This window comes from Triticum urartu, chromosome 5A (genome assembly GCF_056163025.1).
Source record: "Triticum urartu cultivar PI428250 chromosome 5A, HENAU_Tu73, whole genome shotgun sequence".
Taxonomy (NCBI): Eukaryota; Viridiplantae; Streptophyta; class Magnoliopsida; order Poales; family Poaceae; genus Triticum; species Triticum urartu.
In genome coordinates this window covers 204,282,261-204,295,019 of record NC_141877.1, presented here as the reverse complement: position 1 = coordinate 204,295,019, position 12,759 = coordinate 204,282,261, and the positions used below count along the sequence as shown (strand labels likewise).

General features: G+C 42.5%; 1 protein-coding gene across 1 annotated transcript; it reads right to left on the bottom strand.

The window, feature by feature from the left end:
* Positions 1 to 2,033: 2,033 nt before the first annotated feature.
* On the bottom strand, positions 2,034 to 5,188 carry LOC147970795 (uncharacterized). Its single transcript, XM_087522708.1, has 4 exons — positions 5,177 to 5,188; positions 2,732 to 2,887; positions 2,273 to 2,479; positions 2,034 to 2,144 (listed from the first exon to the last, which is right to left on the bottom strand). The coding sequence occupies exons 1-4, from the start codon at positions 5,186 to 5,188 to the stop codon at positions 2,034 to 2,036; spliced, it is 486 nt and encodes a 161-aa protein (XP_087378834.1).
* Between the last annotated feature and the right edge of the window lie 7,571 nt (positions 5,189 to 12,759).

The following is a 12,759-nucleotide window of genomic DNA, read 5'->3' as shown; positions in this document are numbered from 1 at the left end:
GAGATGTGACCAGCAGTATGACAGAGCCTACTATGTTCTCAAGAGGCTCGTGGAAGAGCTTGATGCAATACATTCAGCAAATCGAGCAGATGCTGACGAAAGGATGGCTGAAGAGGACGTTGAAATTGAAGATGACCTTCATTATTATGCAGCTGAAATGCTCAATGCCGCCGCTGAAGCCAACCAATGCAAGCAGGGTGATGGCCAATCAATGGAGCAGCGACAGCAAGAGACGATGAAACTGCCGCTGTATTCTGAAACAAAGGGTAGGAAGAAAATTACTGCAGCAAAGAAAAGTGACAAGAGAGCGCAAATAAAGGCACCACCTGCAGGAAGAGTCGTGGTGCTCGATGAGAATGGAGTGCCACTTGGACACAGGAAATGTAGTGTGTGCAACCAGGTTGCGGGACACAACAAGCTGACATGTCCAACACTCTTGGAAAGAAACAATGCCGAGGAGGTCAAGCAACCCAAATCTCAAAAACAGCAACCCAAAGTTATGGAACAAAAGAAGGGACCACACCCACAGAAAGCAAGCACCAGACTTTGTAGCATATGCAAGGAGTATGAACCACATAATGCAAGAACATGCCCGAAGCGAGCAGATGCTGAAAAGACAAGCAAAAAGCCAGAGAAGAAACAGAAAGCAAAACCCAGAGCCAGCAACAAGAAAGAGGTGGAATAGGAAGACGAAGACGAAGACACCGTCGAAGAAGAGGAAGACGGAGAGGAAGAGAACGATGAAGAGAAAGAGGAAGAGGATGATGAAGAGGAAGAGGAAGAGGACGATGAAGAGGAAGATGAAGAGGAAGAGGTACATGTCAAGCAAAAACCTATACAACCAAAGCCTAGGAGGAGCGCAAGGCTGATGAACAGTTAGAATAGGTCAATTAACACAATGCAAACTTATGTCATGTCAATGTCCAGAATATTATGTCATCCCCTTTTATTGTTGAACTTTCAAAGTCCTGGTAACATACGCTGTGAAGTTCATGTAGTATTACTGCAGAAGTCCTGGTATGTTATGAGATGAAGTGTTGTGCTGATGATGTACTGCATGAAAGAGCAAGCAGTAATAAAATGAAAAACATACAGTGTGAAGTTCAAGTAATATTACTGCAGAAGTCCTGGTATGTTATGGGATGAAGTGATGTGCTGGTGATGTATTGCATGAAAGTGCAAGCAAGAACAAACATGAAAAACATATACTATGAAGTTCAAGTAAGCTTACTGCAGAAGTCTTGGTATATTATGGCAGGAGGTGCTCGTGTTGTATTCCATAAAAGTGCAACCAGCAAATAATCATATAGTATTGAAGTTCAGGTCAGCTTATAGAAGAAGTTCTGGTATATAAAATCGATGTAGGAAAAATATGCTTAAAAAATAAAGTTTCACCGCATAAACTAAGGTTAGCAAGCCTAAGACAACGCGTTCAAATGTGAAGTTCTACTTGGATACGTGCAGAATTTCATGTACAATGCCGACAAAAGATAAAGAAACGTCAACAATATTTCTGCACAGATTTACATATGAAATACGTTCGCACTTGAAAAAAACACAAAAAAAACAAATATAGATTCTACGCAAAAGCATACATATTGGTTGGGTTGAACATTACCAATACATTACACAACACAAAATATCCACTCCATCTAAAACCAGCAGCCCAGCCACATCTCAAAGCAGAAGTTCAAGTCTACGATCATATGTTGGGAGCCCGAAAATAAACAACACAAAAAAATCAAGCAGTTAAACCAAAACCGAGGCAGAAGTTCAGGTACATCTGTTGGGGCAAAAACATTGAACACATGGATACTGAAAAACGACGTAGTACATTGAAATTCACAAAGCCAAATCATTCTTCACACCAAATGCATTTGTCCACAATATCATAAGTAATAGTGCTGCACCTATAGATACACAAATCACTAAAAACATTCTTACAACCAAATCTTTACGGAATTGTTCCAATCATTATCAAACCTAAAAATCTGTACGAAATCAAATCTATAGATGAAACTAATGCTCCGAATTCACGGGACAAAGGACTGGATCTCTTTAGGGAGCTCTGAACGCACGACTTCATTCTTCTCGCTAAAAAACAGAGTGTGCATGAACTCAGCCTTCCAGTCATCTGCAGCAGCCTGCAAACAAAAGAAAGGTGAAAACGATGGTTTAGTAACGGATATCTAAAACCACAGCAGGAGCGTCTCAGCAAAAACACACAAGACTAATCAAAGGATGATGAGACAAGAACAAAGACAGAACATACTTCCACATCACCAAAATCTTCAACAATCTCATCGCCATCATACGAAGAGTTGAACTTCACGGCAAAGAAACCACAATCATTACTCTTCTGCTTCGGAACATCGATGAAAGTCGGCCTCTTTGCAATAGTCACCCAGTTAGGCTGCTTGCTCGCCTTGTATGCAGCCTTGCCATACACCTCCTCAAGCAACCCAACAAATCTCTTCATCTGCCGGAAATAACAAAATTAGATGAAGTCAAAAACATGTTAACCAAAATAGTTAAGTTCAGGTACATAAAAAAGCGACACTTGCATAAGATCCACCTAAACAAAATAGCAGAAGTTCAACTTCTAAATGACAGTCAGCTCAAGCAGTATTACCAAAACAGAGACAGCAACATATTTTGTCAACACAAGGCATAATAAACTTCGTGTCAAACAAGAGAATGTGAAAGGAGGTTCAGGCTAAGAAACACTCACGATATTTTGGCAGTCCCCGTGGAAACTCGATTGCGACGTTTGCATATTATCGTAAGGAAGTGAATCAAGGATGTCAATGCTCGCATGATATCTATTCAACACATACACACTGTAGTGCGCCATTGTGCCAATTGGCTTGAATAGAATCAAGAAAACCTACCAAGAATGAAAGGACCGGTGAACACAAACTATAAAAGCATATGTACTGAAGAACCGGCATGAGCAAAAACTTCTTGACAAACTCAGCAAAAGGATGCACATGAAATTAAAGCAAGAGTTATGAAAACCTAACCAGCTTTGCGTTAAGAAGGTCTTCTTCCTTGCGAACAAACATTGGGAGGAGACCAGCAGATTTTTTTGCATCAAACTTTGGAACTGTTGCACCGAAGAAATCATACTCCAGGCAGTACTGTGCATTCACAAAAACACAATTAAAACACCTCCCAAATGCTACTACAACAAAACTAAGGCAAAAAGAAGGAGATAGGGGTGCAAAGAACTAAAACTTGTATGAAGTAGGGACTAAGTACAACCCTGTCAGCACTAGTGAATATCTCAGAGGTCTCCGGCTTATCCTTCCACAAATTTATGAGATAATCCATTATGTCTCCTTCCATCTGCTGCCCTTCACCGAAAAGTGTATAAAGGACACGTCCTGTGAGGTTAATCACATTCGCAGGGATGGTAAACATGCAGTAGCATGTCCTGCAGAATACAAAAGGATGGTAAAAAAAATATTAGAAGTTCAGATACAACAACAAACAGAAGTTCAGACACTATAACTCAAAAGGCAAGAGGAGACATAAAACAGAAGTTCAAATACTACAACAACGGCAGTTCAGAAAATACAACAACAGAAGTTCAGACACTACAACTCCAAGGCAAGGGAGCGACAAATGAGGGTAACTCACTCAGAATGCTTCTCCAGACCGTCTTTACTCAACACATACTGTTTCAACTTCGGGCCTCGGATAGATGAGGGTAACTGTATTTTTTCAGGGGAGCGACAGGAGAACGCCACTTCAAAGGCAATCTTGATGCTCTCTTGGAGAAAGTTATGTTCCCAGACTCAACTGCCGGTTTCCTCCTGGTGATCACAACATTCTTCCCACCTCTACCAGCAACAGTACCAGCAGCACATTTAGCATTCTTCGGGTAAGCAATCGTCTCAAAATCATCATCGGACGAAATCACTTCTGCTTCGGCTGCTTCGACTGCATCAGCCTTCCTGTAGCAAGGGGTTTTTGGAGTACCATGAATACCACCAGCCTGCTTCCCCAACTTGGAAGGAATAAGGGTCCGAGGTCTATCATCTTCTATTGGAGCTGTACTCATCGGTTCCTCCCTAGGCTAGTATTCCTGTGACCCGAGGAATGAGTAGTGGTAATCGGTCAGCTCCAACGGTTCCACTGTCAAAGAAAAAAGGAAGAGAAAACATCACCATTAAATACAACTGAAGTTCAGGAACATCACAATGTGCAGTCCAGCTAATAAAGGTGACATGGTTACTACTCAAGATGACCTAAAAAAATTAGTTGCAGTAAAAAACTAAATGAAGTTTAGGCACAACCAGAGGCACAGTTCAAGATAAACCGATGAACTGTAAATCATTCAAGTACAGCTAACAAAACCATAGAAAGGCATCATCTCTGAAGTTCAATTATAAAAGAAAATGCTCATGTCCATTTAAGCAAAACAAAACACACAAGCAAAATTAAAAAAGATAGAAATGAAGTTCATGTACAAAGAAAATGCTCCTCTCCTTCCGAAACCAGCAGCCCAGCCAGACCTCAAGCAGAAGTCCAAGTTCAGAGAAAAATATGAAGTTCAGGTAGAATAAAAGATGCAGTGCAGGTAAGCAGTACAAGTTCCAAAATACTTACATGTGTAGTAGCCAAACATAGCTTGGAAGTCTGTCTCAAACAGGTTAGAAGAAGCGATTGAGTACAGCCATGTCTTCCTGATATCCCCGATATTCTCATGGGAATAATTTGCAAGAACCCCGTCATGATACGAATTAACATTCGTAAGCATGAAGAATCCGCAGTCGATACTGCCATCAAACGAAGTAAAAGAAATAGTGTTAGGACAGAAAAAGAAAGCCAACGAATTAAACATGTCGCAGCTTAAGTACAACTACAGTTAAACAGATGTGATAAAGAGAAAAGGTCGAACTCATACTTGTTTTGCTGCTGGGGGACATCAATCCAATCCAGAGGGAAATTGTTGATGCTAATAGGACTGAAGGGTGTCTCCCTGTCGTTGCTGGCATCCTTCCAAAGCCTCTTGATGTTGTCGGTCATCTACCGAAACAGGCGTACCGCACATTCTTTTGGTCCATAGTAGGAATCGAGAAGCTGGAACCTTGAATTCTTCAGGTCAAGGAATACCGACACCACCCATGGAAGCAGGAAGCTCAGGCGGGTCAAAAGTAGGGAAAACAACCTGAAGCATCATAAACACACGAATCATTAAAAAATGAGAATTAATATCAAAACGGTACAAAAGAAAAATAAAACAAATATTAACACAGTGGATCGCACTGCAAAACTAATACAGAGGCAAAGAACAAGATATTGCATACGGAATCATGTGCATCCATGCTATCTGGACCACTCGCCATGAAGTACTTCCTCACACGGGAATCAAATTGACCTCTGAAAATCTTGTCCTAAAATAATGCAGACAACACCAACATATGAAAAAATACAAAAATGAGATGAACAAGTTTTAACTAAAATGGTAAGGAACAAAACAGAAAAGAAATCACTGTATGGTTGACTTACACAAACCCAATACGACAGGATGAGTTTATCCGATCCCTGGTACTTCGCACGTAGACAATAGAGTGCACACTCAGCCACGTTAGATGTAAGCATTCCACGAGGACCAAAAGATATTGCGACTTCTTGAACAGAAGCTTCACACTCCTTGTTTCAGATCATAATCATTGATCTAAAACAAGCGAATAGAAAGTAAAACAAGTTCAGCAGCAGGAACTCAGGAAGTTCATAACACATGTTAGCATAGAAGTTCAGCTATATCACAACAGGCAGTACAGTACAAAAGAGGCCAGAAGTTCAGCGCCAGAGAAGCAAAAAACAAGAAGTTCAGGTACATAGAGTTGAGAAGTTCAGGTATGAAACCACAGGCAGTTCACAGGGGGTACATGGATGATGTAAATGTTGAGCAGCTGCACTCACCTCTTGGAACGATCGTTCCTAAGCCTAGTTACACTGTAATAAAAGTCATCAACCTTCTTTCGCACGACAGCAAGGTCGCTATCTGCTCACCAAAAAGAAAATAGCAATTAACAGCAACACTCAAAGCACATAGATTCACGATAGTTTCAATTAAGACCAACATTCAAGCACAAACATTCAAAACATAAGCACATCTCAGCTGCTACATCAGAAAAGATAAAACCACAGCATCATAGACATCACAACCCATGCATTACAAACCTCCACCCACATAGAAAACAGGTTCACTTAACATTCTTTACAACCCACACGACGAACAACAAAACCAGAAGTTTAACCTAGACCACACAGGCAGTTCACAGAGGATATCATGGACTAAACCAAACAACAAAGAGGGAAGGGGATGGGGAAAGAAGAGAGAAGCATGCTCCTCTCTTCATGGATCCTTGCCTAGACCAGTGGCAGCACTGGAATGATCAACCTCCTCTCCATAGCTATCGCTTTCGGTATCTTCATCGTCGTCTCCAGATGACGTTGCAGCATCGTCAGGAAGGACACCAGCAGCAGCTGGAGCAGCTGGAGAATCTAAAACAAGAAAACTTTTGGTTGTGCCTGTACAGCATTAACATCAACTGATGGCTCTGCTGCAGGAGACTTCTCCGGGCTTGCAGCAGCACTACCACCAGTTTCAACAGCAAACTCAACAGCATCTTTCTCGAAAATGATGTCTCCAGTTGTCTTGCCCTGCTCATCATTAGAAACCTCGGCGACAATGGACGACTGAGGTTCAGTCAGGACCACCCCATCGGAGCAGCCGGTGCCTGAGACGGACATGTCTGCAACCTTCTCTGGAGGAACACTAACATCATCATTATGCTGCTGCAAAAAGAAACAGAAAGTCATTACAAAGGGCTGACTGGACCTCATGCACAGGAGCAGCAAGTCCGTCTCAGGGGCAACAAGACAAATGGACAAGAAAAATGGTACCTCATTTTCACTGCCATGAACCTCATCAACTATTACGCCACTAGCCGGAGCAGGTTCATGCACAGGGGCAGCCTCATGCATAGGAGCAGCTTCATGCGCAGGTAAAACATCCTCCTCAACCCTAGCATCATCATCAACAGCCTAAAAATAAAAAAATCATTTAGAAAACAAATATCTAATCAGTAGAAGTTCATATTGCGCAATCAGAGAAGGTCAGCTATCACAACTGACACATAATGGAAGTCCAAATACAGTAAACATAGCAGGTCAGATATCAAACTACTCTAAGATACAAAAGGGAACAAAAAAGGGCCAGTCATGGAAGTTCAGGTGCTGTAGCAGTTGAAGTTCAGGTTCAATAAAAAGATAAGGTCACCTAGGAACACTAGTGGTAAAAAGAAACAGTTTGCGACACATCAAATCAACAACGCTCGCCTATGACCACAAATAGTAATAACTGAAAGCTAACATTGAACATTAGTGCAAAGAAATACCAAAAAGCCAACATAAACAAACCTCTTTGGTATGCTCCACGTGGCCTCCTTCACGACCCGAACGAACAGAATCCTGCCTCTGAATCTGTCTCACAACAACAGTTGCCTCATCTTCAAAAGGCTTGCAACGAGCATCCTGCATTTCCTTGAACAGCCCAACGCTAGTCCGGAGGTGGGAAGTGCTCTGACGAAGCTCTTCAAGAAATTTAGCTTCAATACATAAGACCTCCTTCGAAGACTCAGCATCAAACCCGTGCCTGGGAGGAAGAATCCCATCAACGCGACTAAGACGCTCAGCAGTCGAAGGACACAAGCCAACTCCCCACAAACAGTTTCAAGAAGACTGTCAATCCTAACCAGAGAAACATTGGCAGCTTCAAACAAATCCTCGGAAGAAACGCCACCTGCAGAACTCACACGGGCAGAAGAACCTCCTGGATCTACAAGGGGGGCACCGGTATTAACATCCCGGGAGAATTCAAATCTTGGGGAACTTCCACTCCCTCGGCCAGCAGAACGAGGCATAGTTAGAATAGGATGTTCGATAACCCTAAAGAACACAACCTCAGCCTGTGTCTTCCACTGCATACAAAAACAAAAGTCAACGCGTCCAAAAACAAATGAAGGAACATGGGAACAAAAAATATACAATACAATACCAGAAGTTCAAGGTAAACTACACAGGAAAGAATAATGCATAGAAACACTCACAGGCAGTCTCCCAAACACCCAGTTGGCTGGGTCATCATCACCTTTCGTGACCAAGTCAGCCGCAGCAAGCTCAAGAAGCTTGGCCTGATCCATGAAATTGATGCGAGGGGTCCTCAAGTCAATATTAGGCGTCTTGCCAATGATAAGGCAGTCCAGATACATAAGAAGCGGCGCGATGGCACAGCCCGTGACAGCTTTTCCTCTGCTAGTACCTTGCTGATACCTAACAACAGCACTCCGAATATCGTCAACAACCAACTGGCAGTAGTCCATGTCTGCCATATCCTCAAACACAAGGTTCTCGGCCATTGTTGCCTCCCTGGACACTCGTGTAGACGTTCCAGGGATAACCACCTTCATGAAAACAATAAGGTAAAACACCTGCAGAGCAAGATCATCCTTCGTCTCATCCTTCACAAGTTCAGCGAGGATATTCCGCAAATCCTTTGTCTTGATGTCGTCACTCCTAGCATACCCAAGATTGCCCTTCAACCTCATAACAGCATCATCGAAACCATCATTCGAGGGCCTAGGGGGGGTACGATTACCTTGAGGGAACCCAAAGAGATGGTGAATAGCATCACTTGTAATACGTATAACCTTGTTCGCCTCACCCATGTCCAAAATCATGGTTGAAGGGTCAATCCTCGTGTAGATGTTGCCCATCAAAGGACGAGAAATGTTGGAATCAACCTTCAAGTCAAACACACAACCAAAATCAGCCTTGATAACCCTCGTCTTGTGCATATGTTGTAGCATTTTCGCACACGTCTTGACCTCTCCTAGTGAGCAGCGAACCGTCTTATTAAAACGTTTCGCCTCACCTCCTCCTTGGCCACCTTCTTCGGGCGCTTTGCCTCCTCTCTTCCTCCTCTCAGGCCGCAGCACAAGCTGATACTAAAAAAATACATTGACAAGGAAAAAAGGCAGAACAATGAGACACACAAGCTTCACCAAAATTCCACTAATGCCTACATACGCACCACATCTCAGAAGTCCAACTATGTCTACATAGGCAGTACAACCATGTATGACCAGAAGTTAACATGCTTTCAAAAATGTTGGAAATTTACAAAAGCAGAAGTTCAACCATGTATACCAAGGCAGTAATCAAACATGTATCTCAAAAGTCCAACTATGTCTACATAGGCAGTACAACCATGTATGAACACTAGTTAACATGCTTTCAAAAATGTTGGAAATTTAAAAAGCAGAAGTTCAACCATATACACTAAGGCAGTAATCAAACATGTATACCAACAAGTTAAGCTTATTTCTTCATGTATATACCCAGAAGTCCAACTATGTACACAAAGGCAGAAATACCATAAAAGCAAAGCACGTCGGCTAATTTATTCATCTATATGGAGCAGAAGGTCACCTATGTATGCTAAGGCAGTGCTAAAAACAATAAAACTACAGAAATAGCGACAAATGCTTAAAAAACAGTAAACATGAGACATTCATACCTGATTAGCGGCAGCATCATCATCGTCATCGTCCTCATCATCAACATTGAAATCAGCATCATCATCGTCCTCTGGATTAACATGAGAACGCTTCTTCACACCCTTGTTGACCTTTGCAGGTGGAACCTTGCGCTTCACGCCGCATTTCTTCCCCTTACCAGATGCACCAGCACCAAGCGGAGAAGGTGTAGGCGCGGCAGTGGCAAGCACACGAGGACTACGGCGTGGCGTACCACCAACGCCTAGCCCTTCATCTTCAACAACTTCTGCAGGCCTTGAAACACGTGGGCTCCTCCGAGGAGTAACTTCACCAACTACTAGCTTCCTCGCAGCAGTCTTCTTAATTTTCTTCTTAACAGGGACAACCGTGCCATCACTGCCACACGGCACGTCTTCCTCAACAATGAGCTTAGCCGCATGAACAGATCCAGGAACATCAGAACCTTTCTCAAGGCAGGCCGCCCTCTTCTTGTCAAAATCTTCTCGCTTCTTCCTCTTACGTTGGTCCTCCAGGAGAAGCTGAAGAGGCACATCCTCGGGTTGCATGACAGTTTCAGTGCCGTCAACAGACTGCGACTGCGTCTCTGACATCTGAAGAGAGCACAAAGGATCCGGAACGGAATCACAACCTTTGGATGAGGGAGCCCCCTCCTCAACTGCAGCAGGGTTTTCTGATAAACCCAACTCAGATAAAACATCGTTGATGGTGTTCACAGCTTCCTCCTCTGTGGACACATCTGCAAAGAACACAAAAAATCGAAGCAAAAAATAAAAAAAAAGTCAGGAACAAAAACAAAAACAAACGACATGAACAAGCTAAAAAAACATGGCTGAAAACTTTAAAATGAAAAGAAAAGGGGTTTCACATACTAGGTGAAGCAAGAGCTGCAAAAGCAAGATCCTCGAGGGTTGAAACATCCTCAAGGCTCGAAGCAACCTCGGCAATCAAAGTCAAAGGGATAATGGGTGATTTAGCCGCATCAGATATTGGAGCATCAGTATTAACCTCTGAAGCTCCATCTTGATCGCAGGCATTTTTTTCAGAAGTATTAAACTCATCACCAACTACAAAAAATGCAAGTAAAAAGGCAGCTGAGTTCTAATGCACAATCCTACACCAAAGGGACTTCTACTTTGACAACAATGTCCAATAACAAGAATTTCGACAATACCTAACAAAGCAGTAAGCACAACAAACAAACTAAAATCTACACATTAATTATAAAAACAATCTACATCAGAGGGGCTACTACATATAACATGAATGTCCAGAAGTTCAACGATATATAACAAAGTAGTAAACACAAAATGTGCATAACAGAAGTTCAACCAAATTTCATTATGAACAAACAATAATTAAAACCAGAAGTTCAACTATGTGACCCAAGCAAATAGCACATAAAAAATATGTAGCATGACCACAAATAGTATTTCACAGCCAAACTAAATATCAATACAATGAACGTGATAACAAATAAAAAAACAAAGATATACACTATAAATATGAATCATTTGGGAAGTCCAACAACACTTGGTGACATAGTTTCACCTGCAAATCATCAACTAAAAAGTAAGCAACACTCTACTAACTCAAGCTAAGGGTAAAAAGCATACACATAACCTTTCTTAGAAGTTCACACTAATAAGAATGGCAGTCCAACAAGAAAACTAAGTGAAGATATGGGCAGACATATATAAGAATACTGCTTTAAAATACAAGATCCAACTACATTAAGATACCTGGAGAAGGTTTGGAAGCCATGACAACACAACCCTCTTGATGAATGAAACTCCAAACCCTAGAACAACCTACTAAAAACAGGGGATAGAATGCATATAGTTAGCAGGTAGAAAATCATACAACAAATACAAAAAACAACTAAATGAAACCCTTGGATGAAACAACTAGATAATATCAACAAGTATGAAAAAATGAACAGTAGCACATATAGGCAAGCACAAACAAAAAAAGAATCCAGAAACTAACTAGCATGTGACAGACACAATCTAGACTTCGAAATCAACAATACTAAGACAATTAGATACATCAGATTCAGCATGAACCATCACACCACACCCTCTCTCACATGCATCTGAATGCTGAAATCACCAAAGGGGAAATGAAATCCAATCAACTCTGAACGGAGAAATAGCACACACAAGCATCTCATAGACAAATCTGACCACGGAGGAATGGAATCCACCCACCACACGCACAAGAACCGTACCTAATCTCCCATCAAACCATCAGAAGAAGGGGGGTAGGACGCGGACACGAGAGCAGGAGGCGGACTCGACAGATCTGGCAAAACTAAAAGCAAGCATTAGGGGGGCAGCATTTGTACCTCTTGAAACAACCCCCGCACACACGAATCCGCAGCGGTTCTTCCACTCCCCACGACACCACGCGCACCTTGCAACCGCGCAGGCAGTTGCCGCCCTCGCTTCAGAGCAGAATAGAGCGGGCTGGGCGAGGGGGAGCGGGGCGTGGGGGAGAAATAGAAGCGGGGGCCTGCGCCGGTTACTCCAGCACGAGGGCAGGGGACAGGGGCGGAGAAATCGGGGGGAGTTGGAGGCGAGGAAGGCAGCGGAGCGACGGAGAGGGGGAATAGAGCGAGCGACAGGGGGAGAGGGCTTTCCTGACAGGTGGTGACGAGGGAGATGCTCACTTAATGCCTATATGTCGTCGGAATTGTAGCGCCACTGAATTTACAGTTTTACCCCCCCCCAACAGCTAAAAAAGTAAATACATCTATAGATAAATGAATGCACCATTTGAATGCATCTATTATAATGAGATAACTTCACACAACAGCACTGCTGATATCCTTAAAACCAAAAATAGATGGCAAATGCACTACCAAAGGAAGAAAAATACATACATAAATATGCACCTAAAAAACAACAGAAAGAAGTTCAAAAAACAAAGAACAGAAGTTCAAGTACTCTAATAAAAGAAGTAACGGCATAAGAATAAATAAACCCTAAGAAACAAAAAGAAGTTCAAGTACAAAAACAGATGAAGTTCATACCTAATCCTAAACCCTAAACCCTAAAAACCCTAAGATAGATAGTGGGGTCACGGATGTGACGGACTCGCCTCTGCATGCGACGACGCGGCACGCCGCGTCGTTGCCTGCTCCGGCTCGTTCCTGTCTCGGCCT

What these genes read in the sequence shown, in the direction of transcription:
- LOC147970795 (XM_087522708.1), bottom strand. An exon ending in ACGGGGACTGCCAAAATATC is followed by an intron (nt 2,480 to 2,731) that starts GTGAGTGTTTCT and finishes TATTTCCGGCAG; the next exon opens with ATGAAGAGATTTGTTGGGTT. An exon ending in AAGATTTTGGTGATGTGGAA is followed by an intron (nt 2,145 to 2,272) that starts GTATGTTCTGTC and finishes TTTTGTTTGCAG; the next exon opens with GCTGCTGCAGATGACTGGAA.